This window comes from Gymnoscopelus microlampas (genome assembly GCF_963454915.1).
Source record: "Gymnoscopelus microlampas genome assembly, chromosome: 13".
NCBI lineage: Eukaryota > Metazoa > Chordata > Actinopteri > Myctophiformes > Myctophidae > Gymnoscopelus > Gymnoscopelus microlampas.
The window spans coordinates 39,387,110-39,408,264 of record NC_139950.1 but is presented as its reverse complement, the minus strand read 5'-3'; the positions used below and the strand labels follow the sequence as shown (position 1 = coordinate 39,408,264).

General features: G+C 42.6%; 2 protein-coding genes across 2 annotated transcripts in view; one reads left to right on the top strand and one right to left on the bottom strand.

The window, feature by feature from the left end:
• The window catches only part of cdh23 (cadherin-related 23), a 306,429-nt gene that overhangs the window by 65,559 nt on the left and 219,715 nt on the right, over positions 1-21,155 (bottom strand). The window contains exons 27-35 of the mRNA XM_084076986.1: positions 19,829-19,977; positions 12,424-12,484; positions 10,515-10,663; positions 8,973-9,108; positions 6,361-6,749; positions 5,001-5,102; positions 3,832-3,981; positions 2,109-2,237; positions 985-1,113 (exon numbers count right to left, since the gene is read on the bottom strand). Coding sequence (XP_083933112.1) covers positions 985-1,113; positions 2,109-2,237; positions 3,832-3,981; positions 5,001-5,102; positions 6,361-6,749; positions 8,973-9,108; positions 10,515-10,663; positions 12,424-12,484; positions 19,829-19,977 — 1,394 coding nt within the window. The remainder of the gene's footprint in view (positions 1-984; positions 1,114-2,108; positions 2,238-3,831; positions 3,982-5,000; positions 5,103-6,360; positions 6,750-8,972; positions 9,109-10,514; positions 10,664-12,423; positions 12,485-19,828; positions 19,978-21,155) is intronic.
• LOC311058091 (uncharacterized protein) lies at positions 14,156-18,511 on the top strand (the record flags this gene model as incomplete). Its single annotated transcript, XM_084075398.1, has 3 exons — positions 14,156-14,175; positions 14,862-14,959; positions 17,830-18,511. The coding sequence occupies 3 exons, from the start codon at positions 14,156-14,158 to the stop codon at positions 18,387-18,389; spliced, it is 678 nt and encodes a 225-aa protein (XP_083931524.1). The 3' UTR covers positions 18,390-18,511.

Genomic DNA, 21,155 nt, shown 5'->3' with positions numbered 1-21,155 from the left:
TTTTTTCCCTCTACACCAAACACCTCTTTGCCAAAAAATAGCCGATCTACAAGCTCACAACGCCTCGCAGTGCGAGGCGTTGTGAGCTTGTAGATCTGCTATTTTTTGGCTAAAGTTCTCCTCAGAAAAGGGATGCTAGGGTTAAAAAAAAAAACTGTCACAGAAAGATTTGGCGGACCCCCTGTAGTAACTATGAGGACCCCCTGTTGAAGATCCCTGAATTAGAGACATTGTGAGGACAATGTTCCTGGTCCTCACAGAGTCACAACATAAATAGTTGTTCTATAGATAAAACATCTTTTTTGGGGGGAAGTTAGTCTTACATTTAGGAAAATATTCAGGCTGGGGTTGGGCATTTTGGCTACCACACATTGTAGATTAGCTATTTTCGGCATCAAATCAGCATCTTAAAGTGTTGATGTTCTCACTTGTAAGATTTCCTTAGTGAAACACCTCACTAATTGCAGGAAGAGATTTTGCTGTTGTTAGTTTGGACTCTCTCCAATCAAACTGGTGTGGTTAAACCTGTCTAGTACTAGTAGCCTATAGTAATACAAACTAGCGTATGTGTGTGTTGCTGTGATAGGAGAAGGATATCGAACGGAACACAACCACCCTAAAGACTAATCATTGTGTATATTCCTGCACTATACCTGCACCCAGTGATCTTGGTACATAGAAATTGATCTATTGAATATTCTGACTTTCAAATGTACATTTTTTGTTTTGATTGTATTGCTGTATTGTTGTATTGTGCTTTTTGCTTTGGCAATGTAAATGTATGTTTTCTCATGCCAATAAAGCCCTTTGAATTGAAATTGTGTGTGCGTGTGCGCACGTGTGTGTGTGTGTGTGTGTGCGCGTGCGTACGTGTGTCAGTGTCTGTGTGGGTGTGTGTGTGCGCGTGCGTGCGTGCGTGCGTGCGTGCGTGCGTTTGTGTGTGTGTGTGTGTACCCCGCGCGCGTGCACACGTGTGCGTCTCACCTCGCTCACACTGACGTTGTAGCCCCTGGGGCTCTCTATGACAGGTATGTTGTCGTTGACGTCCAGGATGTTGATGGTGAGGGAGTGGTCTGAGTATCTGGGAGGTGAGCCGCTGTCTAATGCACGCACCTGCCACAACATACACAACATGTACGTACGTGTTACGAATGTCAACGTAAGCAAGAGCACATATTATGGACACCAACATATGGCACGCAGTCAGACATCATGGTGAAGTTACACACAGACTGTGGTGAAAAAAAAGCACTCAAATGTTTTACTTAAATAAAAGTATCAATACTGCAATGTAGAAGAAATACTCAAGTTCTGAATTTACTTGAGTAAAAGTACACAAGTATTGGTATCAAAATGTACTTAAAGTACCTGAAGTAAAAGTACTAAAAAGTTTGAAAATAGCAGATCTACACGCGTTGTGAGCTTGTAGATCTGTTATTTTCAAATAGCCTGGGTATAAAATGGGGCTAAAGTGGTTAATGTATGTTTGTACATAATGTATGTTTAATAATGTATATCTGCAGTGCAAAGTAACTAGTAACAAAAATGTTCAAATAACTGTAGTGGAGTAAAAGTACAATATTTGCCTCTGAGCAGTGGGGCCTTTCCTATGTTTCACCCGTTTCAATTGAAACGGGTCCCCAACCTCAGGGGCCCCCCCCAAAAAAATACTCGCATCCCAGTCCGGGGCCCGCCTCTGGCTGGCCCACGTCCAAGAATTTCATGCAAGAAGAGGATGTAGATCTGATTAAATCAGGGCTCAGCTCAAGTGAATCATGTGAGGGAGTTGTTTTAGCTGTCTGTCCATGGTGGAAGTGCAGATAGCCTAATTAATTTAGTTCGAAAATGCATCATTATGGATTGTGGAAGCAAACCAACTTCAGTCCACAAATTGGGGGCCCCATATGAGCTCTTGAAACGGGCCCCCAGATCATTAAGGCCGCCCCTGGCTCTGAGATGTAGTGGAGTGGAAGTAAAAGTACCTCAAATTGGAAATACTCCAGTAAAGTAAAATACCTCAAAATTGTACTTAAGTACAGTACTTGAGTAAATGTACTTAGTTACTTTACACCACAGGTGAAGTGCATAGAGTCGGTCGCCTGTCTGACCTTAAGCAGGTAGCGGTCCACAGACTCTCTGTCCAGGGGAGTGTTGACGTACACCTCTCCATAGGTGTTGTTCACCGTCTTGATCTCAAACACATCCTGCATGTTGCCTGCCACCAGACTGAAACCCACCTGCAAGACAGAGAGAGAGGGAGGAAGACAGAGAGGAATTGTCATACTGTAATGTTGAAACTAATGAAATAAACTTGCTGTCAGTGGTGTAAAGTAACAAAGTACATTTACTTAAAGAGGTGGTGCCATGGTTTTGCACTTTTTCTGTTTTTCATGTGTCTATGAGGTTGATAGAACTTCATTAAGCCCCCTGGTGGTGTTTTTATGGTGTTTTATGTCTTCTCTGACTATTTTGAGTTTCTACCTGGAGGCTGAAACCTTAAGGGTCAAACGTGCCAATAGAGAAACAGCGCTTTAGTGACATAGTAAAAACATACCCTCCCCCTCATTATCATAACACAACAGGTGTGGGCATGAGGAGGAGGAGAGACTAGGACAGGTGGGTGGTGCTAAGGTGAGAACCAGGTATACTTAATGAACTGGAGGCGTGTCAACATAAAAACAAAATTTTAACAATTTCTGTACACTTTTTTTGAAAAAAATCTTCCTCCTAGTATAACCATAATACCTGATGGTTATGTTTTAGGCATAATACCTGATGGTTATGTTTTAGGGGGGGATCACTGAAAATCACATCATCCCGTCTTTAAGTACTGTACAAGTACAATTTTGAGTTTTTTTTAGGACATGTTACACAACCCACTGTATTGTAATGCTCTTTCATGCTAAATCATACAACAGTTATTTCCAGGTGAATCATTTGATGGGACGAGAGGGATTCCATGAATGCTGCTATACATTTTGAACGGTTAACTTATGTTTCTGCTAGCTCGTTAGCAAGCTGATTTTCACACATTCAGTTGATTCTGCATGCATGACTGTGTATACATGTTTTCACATAGTTGGTAGCCTAGAACTGCTGTATCAAAGGAACATCACACTCAAGGTCAGGCTGTTGCATCAGCACGGCTGTGATTATTTTCGGCACTCACCAGATCACAGCCATGCTGCTTGTATTGCAGTATAACAGCAATGCCTCTCATGTGATATTGCTTAAGTGCTTTGAACCGGGCATCCCTATTTTAGGCACGCCAGGCAAAAATATAAAGACAAAACTATAGAAAACATTTTTAAAAAAGAAATCGAAATGTTTCTAAAATAGAAAAAAACGCCGATCTTCAAGCTCACAATGCATTGCAATGTGACGCATTGTGAGCATGTAGATCGGCTATTTTCACTTTTTGTTGTACAATTAAATACAGTGGGGTTTAAGTGGTTAAGTGGACAGTTCAGTTACTATGTGTTTGTGAGCCCAGTTTCATCTCTCTAATAATAAACATTATTTGTATAGCAGCTTTCATGACATCAAATGCAGCTCAAAGTGCTTTACAGAGCAAGAATATAATTACAGAAAAAGTACAACTAATTTAACAATAAAGCAAAAAAGAAAAACAAAAGCATAAAACAACATTAAAATAAAAGCAAAAAAGGCAGTGAATCAGGCAAAACAGTGAGGACATGAATAACAACACAAAGATTTAAAAATCAACTAAAAGCAAGAGTGAAGAAATAGGTCTTGAGCTGTGCTTTAAAGCTATCCACAGAGGCTGCCTGTCTTAGGTGTAATGGGAGTTAATTCCACTCTTTTGCTCACCAGTCCGTTGTCTGCGGCGTCTTTATCGCGCGCCTGCACCGTGGCCACCTTCTGTCCCAGGGCCATGTCCTCTGGGATGTCCACAGAGGAGTCAGATGTGATGTCAAACGCCGGGCTGTTGTCATTCTCATCCAGTATGGTGATTGTCACCTGTCAGGAAGTCGTATGAAATGAATGAGCTTTCTGACACATCGCTGGAATAATACTCACCGTCAAGATGATATATGACCTAAAAATGCAGGATGAGTATTCAAACGCTTGATATATTAACGGAAAAAATGACAGTTACAATTTACAATAGAGATTGAGAAGTCAGCTCCTACCTTCTGTATTTCCAAAGTGAGATGCAATGAATAAAAGAGGAATGCCATTAGATTTTCTAAAACAGAACAGAACGAAGACATGTTTACACATTAGACGAGAGACCAACAAGCACAGATATGTTATAGCCCACGGCAATGTGGTGGAAAAAGTACTAATGTTTTACTTAAGTAAAAGTAAAGTAAAGTAAAAGTATCAATACTGCAATGCAGAACTACTCTGTTTCAAGTACAAGTCCAAGTATTCAAAATTGACTTGAGTAAAAGTACAAAACTATTGCCATCAAAATAGTAAAAGCACTCATTATGCAAAATGTATAAAGATCTTTTGAAAATAGCAGATCTACAAGCTCATAACGCGTCGCTTTGTACTGTAGCTTGTAGATCTGCTATTTTCAAATAGCCAAAGTATAATAGGGTCCGGGATAAAGTGGTTAATGCATGTTTTGTAATAATAATCAAAATTTACAAAGTAACTAGTAACTAAAATAATTGTAGTGGAGTAAAAGTACAATATTTCCCTCTGAGATGTAGTGGAGTAGAAGTAAAAGTATTGGAAATTGGAAACAATCAAGTAAAGTACAAATACCTCAGAATTGTACTTATTTACAGTACTTGAGTAAATGTACTTAGTTACTTTCCACCACTGCCACCGGCAAAGTGGTGCGGCCATTCGGCCTTCGCCGATTATTGTCCCTAGCAACGCGGATTTGCGCAAGCGCTGACTCATTGAAATGTCAATAAGTGTCCCAAAATTGGCATCGCATGTACCACGGCTTTGCTGGCCGGTGCCGTGGGAAAAAGAAGAAAAACAGAGCAGGTTTTAAGAATACAAAATGAATGCCGTACCACAGTGGAGTCCTTCTTAGGGCCCCCGTCATCGGCCACAATAGTCAGGGTGTACAGGTCCCCCTTCTCTCTGTCCAGCAGGCCAGTCACTGTGATACGACCCTGAAGATGGAGGAAAAAAACAGCAAGGTAGAGAATGGAAGGCAGTTAAAAACAGCAACAAATATACCCCAAAATAACTATTCATTCAGACCTTTACAGCATTTAACTCACAGAATCATATTGTTTGTACAAGAGGAAGACTGGAAGCATTGGACAGCTACATTTATGCCAATAAGGGTCCACGTGACTCTAAAGGATACAGATCCATTGTGATCCATGTCATTGACAGGCATACAGTACACACAGTACAGTAGATATTATATGATGTGCTTACATAGGAATTGGGGTGCCCAGCCTTAGGGATTTCCCAACATGCCATGGTAGACTGTGACTGTTGTGCTGGTTGCATCATGTACTGTACCAACATATTACTGTACCAACAGGTTGGTGCCTTGCATAGTTTCCTCCACCATTGGTGTATGTATGTGTGTGTGAATGGGTGAATGTAATGCACAATCTATTGTAAAGCGCTTTGGATAAAAGCGCTATATAAATGCACCCTTTACTACTAGTTATATTTGTGTTGACTTTAGCTTATCTTATTTACGGCATTTTTTAGTGGTAGTATCATCACTGAGATGGTTAAATGTCCTCTCTTTTGGCTGACGTCAATAAAGTGAGTCATTTGATGACATGTCATGTTGCATCACTGTTTAAAGCTCGACACGGTATTCTTTCAAGACCTTGCACGCATCCACAACAACCAGCTCCAAATCCCAGCAATCTCAGCAAATTTTGATTGAGTTTTAATCATAGTCTTTTGACTAAAATTCCATTTAGTCTTTGTCATATTTTAGTCATCTGAAATGTTTTAGTTTTTGTCTAGTTTCGTCGACTAAATATCATAAGATTATAGTCGACTAAATCTACAGTTGATTTAGGCGACTAAAATGTATTTTGGTGGGCCTTGATGGCGTCGTAATGACTTATTTTACACTTAGTTGAATGCTGAACATAGCCGATCTACAAGCTCACAACACGTCGCAGCGCAACACCTGAGTGCACTGGATCTCTTCTCCACTAGTCTCTCACTAACGTTTTCATCTAGTTTTTATTTGTTGATAAAATTGTCAATATATTTAGTCTTAGTTTTAGCTTAGCCATCGTAGCTTAGTTTTTATTTAGTTTTTATTTAGTTTTCGTCAGTGAAAAAGGTAGTCGACAAACATTTTTCGCCATAGTTTTAGTCGACGAAATCAACACTGCTTTCAAGACCTTGCACGCATCCACAAACCAACTCGAAATCCTTCCCGCTCACCGTGACGCCGTCGATCTTGAACAGGGCCAGCGCGGCCGGCGAGGTGTCGGGGTCAAAGCGGTAGGTCAGCTGGTTCAGGTTGTCGGCGGACTGCGCCTGCACCTGCACCACCTCCGTCCCCGTGGCGATGTTCTCCCGCAGCGACACCTCGTAGCCGGGGGCGAAGAAGGCCACCGCCTCGTCCAGCTCGTTGAGCAAGGTGACGCGCACGGTGCAGAAGCCCTGGTGGTAGGGCGGGGCCTGGTCGGTGGCCGACACGTTCATCAGGTAGGAGGTCTTGGTCTCGTAGTCCAGGTAGTCCACGGTGGTCAGCAGGCCCGTGCTCTCGTCCACCTCGAACTTGCGGCCCGCGCCGGAGACGATGGCGTAGGCCACCGCTCCGCCGTCACCTGGCATGAGCACATAGTGGTGGTGGAAGGTGAGATACATGGGCAGTAGGGCTGGTAACTTTCCTCAGAAATCATATTTGAATATTGGTCTTAAAAATTGGCAGATATTAAAATATATTCGAATATTATTATTATTATTATTGTTAAAAAAAAGTTTTTCCTTTAAAAAAAAAAAGTATGTTTATTTGACAGGGACAATACAAAAAACAATGTATCAAGTGCTCGGATCGAATAAAACATATATTTTGTTTGTTTTTATAACTTGATACATTGTTTTTTGTATTATCCCTGTCAAATAAAAAATAAAATAAAATCAAATATACATTTTCATATTTGAATATACATATTCAAAGAATATTTGAAATTTGAATATTAATTTACCGGCCCTAATGGGCAGGGGTCATCAATATGTCCGTACACAGACAAAATGTGTCTGTGGCAAAGACTTGGTCTTGTCCGTGGCAAAAAAAAATCTTTTTACACAGCATTATAATCTTATTTTGATCATAAAGACCCAATTACTGAATGTGAAGTCTCCAGGTTTTCTTCACAATATGTATGACACTGATGTACTATGACACTGTGGCACATATAGGAGTCCAACTAGTACTAGTGGTTCTCAAATGTTTTATTTGCAAGGAAACCCTTAACCAATTTGGACCCTTGGTTCCATTTGTACACTCTCAGAGTTACAGACCTGTTACGGTCATTCAGGGCTAGCTCTTTATGTGTTTCTGGTAATATTATTGTCCTCTCATTTTGTATGTCCACGGCAAAAATGGAATTTTGACAAAAATGTCCACCACACCTGAGGGAAAGAATGAATATGTACATGAAAGCTAAGCTAAGACTGGTTTAACTTAAAGATAACCTCCCCATTGACTGTCTTTTTGTTTTGAACGTTGCTACAGTATATTAAAGATTTACAATAAATAAAATGGGGGTTACATTTTTAAATACGACTCTATTCATTCTGGAAGAACGACATAGAACCTGCACGTGAATGGCTATATCTATCCTATGCTTTATTTGGGGGGAAGTTCCAAAACACAGTATCTTTGGGCCTGACCTGTTGTTTAGGAAAAAGTATGTCACAGCAAGAGATGCGTAAACACTAGGCAAGACGTTATACAATGGGAAGTAAATAGAGGAAGTCCTGGAAATGAGAAGTAAACTTGTTAAATGCCACACTTAGCAACATGCCACCCTCTCTGTGTGTGTGTGTGTGTGTGTGTGTGTGTGTGTGTGTGTGTGTGTGTGTGTGTGTGTGTGTGTGTGTGTGTGTGTGTGTGTGTGTGTGCGTGCGTGCGTGCGTGCGTGCGTGCTTGCGTGCGTGCGTGCGTGCGTGCGTGCGTGCGTGCGTGCGTGTGTGTGGATTGGAGGGACAATGAATCCAGGCAGCCCAGCTCATAACAAAAAACATGGCAGAGGAAAGTGTCATGTGAATGAACGTACTGCAGGTACTATTGTGTAACAGCAGACAATATGAGAGAGAGGGGCAGCGGGAGTGTATTGTGGTTGTGCTAAGATGAAGGCTAAATAAATCTACCTTGTTCTACAGTTAAAGGTAAGGTAAGTGACATTTTCTGATAGTAATAATTGCCATAGTGTTTGTTCAGTCACAGGAGTCTTCCCGTCTCTCCAGCTCTTTAATAAACACAACATACATTTTCAGGTAAGTGACAACATTTCAGCCAATCAGGAGAGAGTACCCATTTATCAACTTAATTTTTATAGTGTTCCACTTCCAAGTTGTTCAGCTAATTTCTTTATGTCACCACTTCTAATTCATTCCACTTGTTTACTCTGTATCCTGACTGAGTTCTCCATCCTGATTGGATACAATTGGTATCCTGACCTGAAAATGCATTTTCTGTTTAATAAAGAGCTGGAGATACATGGAGACTCCTGTTACTGAACAAACACTCTACAGCAATGAGTACTATCAGAATATAGAGCTATTTAACTCTTTTTGACCAAAGAAAATCTCTTACCCTACCTTTAGAGTCAATCGTGAATCATCGGTCAAAACCTGAACAGAAAGTCTAATCTACATAATCTTGAGGTCCTATAGGTTCAAACCTGGGTCAACACTTATCACACGTACATCTCTACCTTTCTAACCTAATCTTTCCTGTCTCTCACTGCTGTGCTGTAGGCTATAATAAATCTGTTGTCTGAGAGGGTTTTTCTCCTATAGGGTCAATCTGAGGTCACACCCACCAGTGTCAGGGTCTATGGCTCGCACCACTGTGACAGACGTCCCGATGCCAGCGGTCTCCTTCAGGCCCAGTCTGTTATATGTCGTCTGGGTAAACACTGGCACCTCATCGTTGGCATCGTCGACGTACACGATCACCTGTAAAAGGGGCAACATTTGAAGCTGGCGTCCACTGTCCGTGCACAGTAAAATTCATTCATAAAAAATATACTTATAGGCCTTATTATTAGAAAATACATATGACAAAAAGTTGTGACACGTACCATCACTTTAAGAAGCGTGATTGTGCCTCATGCATCTTTGATTTATGCAATATCTTAAATTGGTGCACACATGAATGCGGTTTACAATCACCTCTGCCTACAATACAATTACAGGTTTCCCTGTAGGTATATAAATGTGTCACACGAGTGAGAGTGTTTATTCAGATTGAACCGTGGACAACAAAAGAAAGTCAACTGCACACACATGTAACCCCAGGGAAATTATATGCAACACAGAGTCCTCTTTTATGTGTGCCTGCTTGTCGGCTGTAAACGGAAAACATCTTGCTGTCAAGATAGCCTACGTTACGTAGAATAGCCCGGATCAGAATGGGTAGGATGCAGCTAAGAGACAGCTGGGATCCTGACCTGTCACAGAGTTACCTCTCTGGAGGGTTTCCGTAGCGAGGAATGCTAGAGTGGACAGGTACAAATATAATGCATCAGATTCAGTACACAAATGTAACACGTGTCTTGACTTCTAAGCCACTTATCACCCTGTGACGCAGAGGAGCAGTGGGTCACGTGATCGCAAAAAAAAAACCCAGCCCGTTCACTTCCTTGGTATTCGATTTGGGAAAATGGCTTTTTCTCTGTTTCTGTTGCTTTTTGGCGAAAACAGCCTACATTCAACTGCCCACAACTATGGAACGGATGATCGCGCCGGCTCGCCTTTTCTCCCCGATTCTACAAGACTCGGATACGTCTTTTAAAGCGATCAGGGGATCGATCATACTGGAGAGTGTTGATTTTGACATCAAATTTTGATTTAGTTTTAGTCATAGTCTTTTGAATAAATTCCATCTAGTTTTAGTCATATTTTAGTCATCTGAAAAGTTTTACTGTTAGTCTAGTCTTAGTCGACTAAATATCATATGATTATAGTCGACTAAATCTACAGTTGAATTTGTCGACTAAAATGTGTTTTGGTGGGCCTTGATGACATCGTAATAGCCGATCTACAAACTCACAACGCGTCGGGCTGCGATGCGTCGCGACGCGTTGTGAGTTTGTAGATCTGCTATTTTCAGAGCGCAACCAAACATAAAATGACTTATCTTTTAGTTCCAGTAGATCTCTTCTCCACTAGTCCCTCCCTGACATTTTAGTCTAGTTTTTATTTGTTGACTAAATTGTCAATTTATTTAGTCTTAGTTTCATCATCATAGCTTAGTTTTTATTTCGTTTTCGTCAGTGAAAAAAGGTAGTCGACAAACATTTTTCGTCATGGTTTTAGTCGACGGAATCAACACTGGGTGGGTGGATGTTGTTTCTCCTTACCCGCACAGAGCTCCTCATACTGCCCTGGTCACTGTTGTAAGCCTCCACCTCCAGCACATGGGAGCTGCTGCTCTCCCTGTCCAGACGCCTGCGTCCTCGCGACACCAGACCCGACAGCGCGTTGATGGCGAACTGACCGTTGCTATTCCCTGCAGACAGACATTCATGCACATCAATAAATAAATAACAAGAATGATTTTGAATAAATCATAATAGGCAGAGGCTTCACTGCCTTTTCTCTCTCACCAAGGAAACACTGAATATGAAAAAACAAAACACTCGTTTCTCAATATGCGTACTTGTCTGCAGTGGCGGAAAAAGTGCTCAAATGTTTTAATTAAGTACAAGTATCAATACTGCAATGTAGAAATACTCTGTTACAAGTAAAAGTTCGGAATTCAAAATGTATTTGAGTAAAAGTATAAAAGTACCTAAAGTACCAAAAGTAAAAGTACTCATTATGCAGAATGTCTCATTTCAAGTTTTCAAATGTATAAAAATCTTTTGAAAATAGCAGATCTGCAAGCTCACGATGCGTCACGATGCATAATTCTTTGGCAAACAGAGCTACATAGCCCCCTCGAACATAATGTCTCTCATGGACTCGTGACACCCACATAGAAGGTACAGTCTAAATTCATGTCGTGATCTCTCGAATTCTGCCCCACCCCCCAGAGCATGGGAACAAATTGCGGCATCACATTGGCTGTCAATCGGGCCAATGATCAAAAGGTTGCGGGAAGCGGGCCAATGATCAAAAGGTTACTGGACAATGCCCAGTGACGTCACGCAGGACGTCTGTTTGTAGGGTCCTGGGCTGTTCCAGCCTGTGCCCAAACACATGTACACACACAGTCACATACATCTGTATCTGTCTTATCTCGTTTATTTATCAATGTGATAAATCTGACAAAATAAACAAAAAAAGAAACAAAATGCACCATATTCTCTTTTGAATAATGGTGCAGTATGGCTGCACCATGGTGCATGATAGAATATTGTGTGAACTATCACTGTTGTGCGAGTAGCGACATAAAGTGAGAAAAATGTGGGAGAGAAGCCATTACACAGTCCGTGTCAGCCAACAGTATCTTTCTGCATCAGATATTGATATATTGAACATTTCAGAACCAAGGGCTCATGTCGGTGTGTAGTCATTCACTTCATCCTGGCTCTGGGCAGTGGTGGAAAGTAACATTTACTCAAATACTGTACTTAAGTAAAATTTCGAGGTATTTGTACTTTACTTGAGTATCTCCAATTTCCAATAATTTATCAGAGGCAAATATTGCACTTTTACTCCACTACAATTATTTGAAAACTTTAGTTACTAGTTACTTGCAGAAATATATTATTACGTTATAAAACATACATTAACCACTTTAGCCCTATTTTATACGAAGAATATTTGAAAATAGCCGATCTACAAGCTCACAACGCGTCGCGATGCGACACGTTGTGAGCTTGTGGATCTGCTATTTTCAAACATTTTAGTACTTTTACTTTTGGTACTTTAAGTACATTTTGATACCAATACTTTTGAACTTTTACTCAAGTACATTTTGAATTCCACAGGCTCTGGGTCTGGGTTGGCATATTCCAGGCTATTGTATATGTGTTGTTGCAATATTGTGTTGGACCACCTAATAAGCAGTTATGTCTCTCTCTATCTGTCTGTCTGTCTGTCTGTCTGTCTGTCTGTGTGATTGTCTGTGTGTGTGTGTCTGTCTGTCTGTCTCTCTCTATCTCTCTCAGACAGCGACACCCCACAAAGCTCAGATTATAACTCGAACCGTAAACAAGTTTGATAATGTATTACACATCTCTTTGCATGTTTGTTTGTGAGCATGCTGGGCCGAATGTGTGAAACTCATCAGCTCGGCTAGACGAAGCGTACAGTAACACTCACCAGACAGAATCCTGTATAGAACTCTGCCATTCTCCCCCTGGTCGGCATCTGTTGCCTGCACCTGCAAAAAACCCAGAGAACGGCGGTATCAGCACAGGGATTACTGCACACAGTCAAAAACTACAACAATAATTACATAGGGACTCTCTGGGCACAGCTTGCAATGCGACCACATCTCTATGCTAGCATTGCAAAAATATGAAAAATACTTTTCCTGTCAGTGGCGTGCACAGACATTTTGAGGGGCAGGTGCTCAAGTAAATTATACTTTTTTTTGTTTACTTGGTCTGCTCTTTTTTCCCTCTACACCTATACCTCTTTGCCTAAATAGCCGATCTACAAGCACACAACGCCTCGCAGCGCGAGGCGTTGTGAGCTTGTATATCTGCTATTTTTGGCTAAAGTTCTCCTCAGAAAAGGGATGCTAGGTTTCGAGTGGTTATGGTAAAAAGAAAATTCATATCACATAAAGATTTGGCGGACCCCCTGTAGTAACTCTGAGGACCCCCTAGGGGTCCCGGACCCCCTGTTGAAGACCCCTGCTGTAAACTGAAAACAAAAAAAAAAAACTTTTATTTTCTTTTTTCAAAAGGACACTTCTGGTCAAGAGGGCAAAGGGCACCACCTAGAGTCTATCTGTGCACGTCCCTGTTTCCCGTCCTGCAAAACATGGAAAAGTTAACATGGCAAACATCGTGGCAGGCTAAGAAAAACACAAAATAGTAAGTGTGGTTTGCCGATCCATGTACAAATGTGGTTTGGATCAGTGTTGATTTCGCAGACTAAAACTGTGTTGAAAAATGTTCGTCGACTACCTTTTTTCATTGACGAAAACTAAATAAAAACTAAGCTATGATGACTAAAACTAAGACTAAAATTGATTGACAATTTCGCCAACAAATCAAAACTAGACTAAAATGTTAGAGAGGGACTAGTGGAGAAGTGATCCAGTAGAATTAAAAGACAAGTCATTTTATGCTTGGTTGCGCTCAGGTGTTACGCTCTGAAAATAGCAGATCTACAAGCTCACAAGTAGATCTGCTATTTTCAGCATTCAACCAAGTGTAAAATCAGCCATTACGACGCTATCACGGCCCGCCAAAATACATTTTAGTCTTTTAGTAAACAGAAAAACAGTAAAACATTTCAGAAGAGAAAAATATGACTAAATTTGATTCAAAAGATTATGACTAAAACTGAATACAAAGTTGCTGTCAAAATCAACACTAGTTTGGATTGAAGTCTATGAATGGACGGACAAACGCACAAACATTGCTTTGTTTGGACCACAATATAAGTGCGGCGTTGTGTGTTATGAAGACATTAATATGCTGTAGCTGTGGTGCTCAGTCACAGGACAGATGTGTCACACAATATGAACAACATAATATGACTGGTATACAAAAATGTATACAAAAAAATCAGATAACTTCCTCATTCTCCACCATTCAGCAAGTCTCCAATGGCTTGTTGCCCCAACAACCCCCAACAACATGGCAATGACTCTATAATGCCGCCCTCCTCCTCTCTCTCTGACTGTGACAGGCAGATAGCCAGAAAGTGGCCAAGGACACAAACCCAGCACAGACAGAATGGCACCGCGAGTCTACACAAACACACATATATAGTGGGAGCATGCTGGGTGTCCCTGGTGAATGAACCCCAGCATTAAAGAAAAACACAAAAAAAATAACAATTTCTTGAATCCAGACAGGCACAGTAATGTTGGCACATGGATGAGACCGAATTCAAGTCAGACCCTGCCCTTCTGTGGATATGCTTACAAAGCACATCACACACAGACACCCAGGCGCACACACACTCAAGGGATCAAGCGAATGTGGGCGCTCGCTCGCTCGCAGGCATGCAGAAACGTGGACACACGCATGCACCCACACACAGTCTCTCTCTTGCTCTATTTCTCTCTCTCTCTCTCTATCTCACACACTCAGTCTCACGCACACACACACACACACACACACACACACACACACACACACACACACACACACACACACAAAGGCACACACACTCATGCTGTGTCTCCTCTTTTGCACTCTCTGGTTTGCTCTCTCTCTCTGTCTCTCTGTCTCTCTCTCCCTCCCTCATGGACACCCAAGAAGAATAGGTACAGTATAGTTAGCCACTCTACATACTATACTATACTTCGTTGTACGACACAATGTGAAAATAGCCAATGTGAGCTTGTAGATCAGCTATTTTCACTGTTTCGCGGATAGTGGAATAGTGGAAAAAAGCTCCAAGCACATAGAAGCACACACACACACACACACACACACACACACACACACACACACACACACACACACACACACACACACACACACACACACACACACACACACACACACACACACACGCTGTGTCTTCTCTTTTTCTCGCACTCTCTCGTTTGCTCTCTCTCTCTCTCCCTCCAGAGAGGGGGCCAACTTCAGTCTCATTAGCTTTATAAAGAGATGTGGAGAGGAGAAGAGAAAGGGGAGGAGAGGGGAGGGGGGAGAAAGGAGAAAAGAGGGTGGGTGGGCAGGGGGGTAGGGGGTAGGGGGGGTCTCAGATTGGGTGAGTGATGAATAGGGTATTACACAGTGGACCGCACCACTTAGGGCCATAAAAGGGGGTGTAGAAAGTGTCCGGCCACATTGGCGAAGCGGACGCGGCGAACGTGGAAGCATGTGGAGGGATGGCGTCTGGAGATTATTCGCTAAGCCTCCGGGCGGCTCCAAAATCGCACCGCTGTCTCCGGCCCTCCGGCGTTAAAAACAATCGAGAGATGTTTCAATCATAATGCTATTACCCCCCACTTGTCCTCCTTCTGTACCCCCACCCCACCACCACTACCCCCCCCCCCCCACCACACACACACACACACACACACACTCTCTCTCTCTCCCCTCACACACACTCACAGAGCAGCGTGAGGGGGGTAAAGTGTGTGTGTGTGTGGTGGAGCCAAGGAAACAAGTCTGACCCGCAGTTTACTGGAACTAAACAAGGTGCTGTTTTAAAGAGTTGTGTGTGCGTGAGTATGCATTTTAAAAAGGGTTTCATCCGTATAGAGGCTATGTGTGATGCGTGTTGTTTTATGGGGGGAGGAAGTGTGGGGTTATTACTTGCAAGTTGATTAATCCATTAAATAGTAAAGATGGCTGGGTTCTTTAAAATGAATATATTTTCGTAGGCGAACGTCCACAACTAGCTGCTACTGACAACAGCGTTCCATGCTGGAGTTGTCGGGAATTGCTTTTGCAAGGCAAAGCGTGAATTGAGTCGATGGAGAACGTCTCAATATTTTATTAAACCGTTCAAATATACATTTTTCATGTGCATTTTCCTCACATGTACGTATGTGAGGAAATAACCACTTTCAAAGTTTCAAAAATAGCAAACATCTGCCGATCTCAGATCACAAGACAACAAAGTATATAGGGCTTAAGTTGTTAAGGGAGTGTGTTCACATTGTTGTGTATGAGTGACTAGCACTACAGTATGTATGCACTTGGGTTCGTATGAGTAGAACCTGCCTGGACTGGGACATGGATAATGTCCCAGTCCAGGGCTGAGGCTTGTGGATACAATAAAGTATGTAAACACAGAGTACTTCCTCATGTGATACATTCTCAGTAGGGTGGATGAAATGTGGAATGCATAGGAGGAGAAATAGTGTACGAAGAGGAAGAAAACATTAAGATGAAATCTTCAGTGGGGAAAACTGGATAAGACGGGGTAGTCTGTGCCTGTGGGCAGGTAAAAAAATTGTGATATGCATGAGAAAAAATACATATGCATTTCCTTAACCCATTAAGACCTGAGGCCGATTCTACAAATGTCTTTTATATCCTAACAGTTTTCTGAAACACTTATGTTGCTATAATATCAGTGGTTCTCAAACCTTTTCATATCAAGGACCCCCAAAATGATATGTGTTTAGCCGCGGACCCCCATCTCAAAATATTGTGTTCCAGGGACCCCCAGTAGCAAAGATGTGAGTTACAAAAGTTCGCTTTAAAAAATAAATATTGATTGATGACGTCATTGACTGCGTCAAGCAAGACAGATACAAACAACACAGCGACAAAGATGCTGTGTATTTTTGTATCTTTCAAGATTTGCACAAAATAATGTTCACGATTTTTCAAAAATAGCATATCTACAAGCTCATAGCGCGGCTTGTATATCTGCTATTTTTGAATAGCCCAAAGCATAAAATAATGGTTATAGTTCAAATCTAAAAATGCCACAGATGCGTTACCGGTCTTAATAGGTTAAGATACCATGGAAATAGTTGGCAATACAAACACAGGGAGAGAGAAAGTGCACTTGTAAAAAAAAAAAAGAGTTGAGAGGAATGAGTTTAGACTGCTTAAAAAAGTTGCTGAGCTGTCAAATCTAAGCGAGCGACGACAAAGTGGGGACGGCAGAGTGGAGAGGGACAGCACCGAACAGTTACCGCTGCCAACCTGCAGAGAGATGCATGCCTAATCATGCAGCATGCGTGTGTGTGTGTGGGTGAGAGGAGAAAAAGTTTGTTTCCGAGTACTGTAGCTGCTGTTGAAGTTTATGAGTGAGGCTGTGCGTGTGTGCGTGTGCGTGTGCGTGTGTAGGTGTGTGTGTGTGTGTGTGTGTGTGTGTGTGTGTGTGTGTGTGTGTGTGTGTGTGTGTGTGTGTGTGTGTGTGTGTGTGTGTGCGTGCGCGCGAATGCGAGAACAGGGTGGCGGCGGTGACTAATGAAGCGACTCTCTAACGAGCCATCCCGCTCCAGTGGCCTTTTCACAGCTTTCCTGGCATTTGGTCTTAAAAATAATTTCACGTCCCAATGTGTTTCCCTTAAACCGATAAGCCATGCTTTGTCTCCGCTGAATTAAGGACGATGACATTTACAAATGTTATTGCGCTGAAGAGTGGGTACAGAGAATGAGAAGGAGGGGGAGGGGTTGGGGGTGTGGGGGGGGGGATAATTGGGGACCTGGGGTGGGGGAGCTGGGTGTAGAGAATTTTACAAGGGGCAGTTTAATAAACCCAATTTGTATTACACTGAAGAAAGCCTGTCAACCATTGACTGTTAGGTATTCATTGATTTAATAGCTACATAATTGCTGCAAATGCCAACCAATCCCTGCATCTTATGCGTGCGCATACATTTGTGTGTTTGTGTGTGTGTGTGTGTGTGTGTGTGTGTGTGTGTGTGTGTGTGTGTGTGTGTGTGTGTGTGTGTGTGTGTGTGTGTGTGTGTGTGTTGTGTGTGCATGCGCACGTCGCATGCCCTACGGGGTATGATCCCAATAAACTGAAAATAAGCCTCCAAATAAGCCTAACTCAGCTTGGTTATGCTTGGGCGGCGAGACAAAACATTGAACATTCTTCTCCTGTGCCTTTTCCTCCCTCCAGGGCCGCCGAGAGACATCATGAACGCCAGCGAGGCCGAGTTCAACGTCACCTCCTCTCTCTCCCCGACAGAACCCACCACCCTGCTGTCCACTCTGTCCATCCTGTCCAGCACTACCACCACCGCCCTGTCTCCCTTCTCTACGACGCCACCACTACCCCCTCCAGACGCCTACGACCCCCAGCTCACCATCATGGTCGTGCTGGGTCTCTCCCTGCTGCTGGCGGGGCTGGCCGCCTTCCTGGCGGTCTGCCGGCCCTCCGGAGACGAGGAGGACAACGCAGAGAGCGGCGGAGGAGCCTGTGGCCGCGGAGGAGAGAGCCACGGCGGCGCTCTGTCCAGCGAGCCCCAGCTCAAGGTGTGGAAGAGGCTGGGCTCGTACCGACGCACGTACAACATGGCGTCGTTCCGACGGCCCCAGCATCGCAGGCCGCACTGCGAGCGCGAGCACGTTACCCACGCCTCGCAGTCGCCACCGGCCAGACAGACACTGCAGCCCGAGGCCGGTGCGGAGCCTCATGTCACCACGCCGTGTCTGTTTGACTACGTCACCGAGATATGAACTGATAGGAACTGATCACAGGCTGACTGACTGACTGTCCTCTCCATCACTGGCCCTCAAACAGTATTTGTAAATAATCCTTTAGTGTGTGTTTTATTCTCCTTAATGGGGTGCCAGGTTGGTTAGGGGTTTTCTGTGTAGAATACGTGCGATTTTGTGCCAGATTGTTTAGACTAGTGGTTCTCAAACTTTTTCATGTCAAGGACCCCAAAATTGGGGTCCTTGACATGAAAAACAAAGGATGGGACTTGACATGAAAAACAAAGGATGAGACCATGATTTATCTTTTCACTTAAAAAACGTTTCAGGATGATAATTCAGTTCAAGTTCGAGAGATACAATCTCAATATATTTTAAACTATATGATCTCAACATGGCCATGAAAAGGCTTTCCAATGATGTAATAAACAACCATCAAAAACAAAACTAGCTCTGCATACCCCCATAAGAGACGATTTCTTTAAACGGCTACAGCAGTGATTCTCAACCATTTTATTTTTCAGGGACCCCCAGTTATAACATTTTGATCTCTGGGACCCCTATTTACACGGTAGTATCATCAGTGTTCATTTAACTCTGAGAGTGTACAAATGGAACCAAATGGACCCGTTAGGGTCCATTTGGTTCCATCTGTACACTCTCTGAGTTACAGGTCCATTTGGTTCTTAACTATCAATCATTTGGCAGGGGACCCCCTCAAGGACCCCTGGGGGTCCCCGGACCACACTTTGAGAACCACTGGTTAAGACAATCACAGTAAAGCTATTGCAAGTTGATTTAGTGCTATTGTTTGTTTGATCGATGTGTCAAATGCGCCGACGCTGTAAAACCCAAATCATCAAACAGGTTGAAAATCAACACAAAAGAATGATTTGTGAACGTCGTTGGTCCCTCAAATCAGACTGATCAAACACAACAAGAGCCTTTGCCCTGAGGAAGACATTGTTTTTCTTTTGTTTGTTTTTTTGTAACTGACGGACACAAGTTTTGTGGTAGACAATAAAGTGTATTTTCCAGTTTTGACTCCAAAGAAATAATATGTGTGCGAGCATGTACAGAATGTGTGTGTGTTTTGGTATTTTTGTCTCTTATTTATGCTTTTGTGTGTATGAATGTTAACTTTATCAGTGTGCTGTGTGTTTATGTGTGTATGTTCAGTGTATGGACAAATAAACAGAGCGCTGCGGTGTCATTAGACTCCTGCTGCGGTGTGCATTCTGACACCGCAGTTATGATTGCGCCATAGGAGTGCTCTGTGGATTCGTCTATACACAGCAAAGTCCTGAGTGTTTATTTAACTCTGAAAGTATGAAAAAAGTTTGCATATGTGTGTGTGTGTGTGTGTGTGTGTGTGTGTGTGTGTGTGTGTGTGTGTGTGTGTGTGTGTGTGTGTGTGTGTGTGTGTGTGTGTGTGTGTGTGTGGGTGCGCGAGTTTGTACCTGTAGAATGCTGGTTCCTGCGGGTACGTTCTCCAATATGCTGGTCTCATAGCTGTTCTGGAGGAAGATGGGTCTGTTATCATTGACATCCAGAACCTCCACGTACACTGTGGCTGTGCCTGTCTTCCGGCTGCCTGCGGGACCATTGTCTGCAATAGATTTGTGATTCACTTTAGTTTATATTGATTGATAAATAGCTGGTTTATTTCTATGGGCCTGTCACACACAATTCATCTGTAATGAAGTTGTATCACACCACAATGATCTAGCAAAGGTTTATCTCATACAACAGATGTCAACCACCAGCTCATCGATGGGCTTTGGTTGAAGGTTAACCATGTAAGCCCTATTTTATACTTTGTTGTATAATTGTTGGAATTGTTGCTATATAGCAACTGTTATTATTATATTGTGTGTGTGTGTGTGTGTGTGTGTGTGTGTGTGTGTGTGTGTGTGTGCGCGCGCGCGCGCGCGCGTGCGTGCGTGCGTGCGTGTGTGTGTGTGTGTATACATGATATATATTGATATAGCAACATATATCATTTTTTATATATACGTTTTTCAGAAAACGTAAATTTAGAAAGCATTTTTAGAATCTGCCTCGAGGTCTAAATGGGTTAACAGAATAGAATGTGATAACTGTCGAGAGAACTGTGAAACATTATTGGTTGAATTCAGAGTATTGTATTAACAGGTTGTGAAATATGCAGCTGATTCTAAGTTAGCGCAACATGGGTAAATCTAGAATGTTGTCCTCGGTTACGTTTTCTCCCCTGTCCCATACAGTACGTCCGCACGACCCCGTCAGTCATGTTGACACCGTGTCACCCTTACTCCACAGTACAGCTTTACACAACAGGAAAACCTCAAGGGTTTTTTGTTCTTTCTCGACAGGAACAGAGAGAGTTGAGCAACGCTTTGAAATCACTGCAGAACATGCAACAATTCTTTTTTTCTCCCCTTCCCCCTTCCGGTCGGTGCCATCTTAAGCCATTCAATCCGGGAACACATCTGTGTCATTTTAGAGTGGCACCGAGTGCCGCGCTATGAGCTTGCAGATCTGCTATTTAAAAAAAACGAAAAATGTGTGCAAAACTGAATATATATATATAGATTTTTAACTCAAATCTTTGCTTCTGGGGGTCCCTGGAACAAAATATTTTGAGATGGGGGGGTCCGCGGACAAATACATATCATTTTGGGGGTCCTTGACATGAAAAAAGTTTGTAGCGCTGCACTCTGTGCTACGCTACGAGCTTGTAGATCTGCTATTTTTGAAAAGCCCAAAGTATAAAATAATGGTTATATAGCTCAAAATATAAAATGA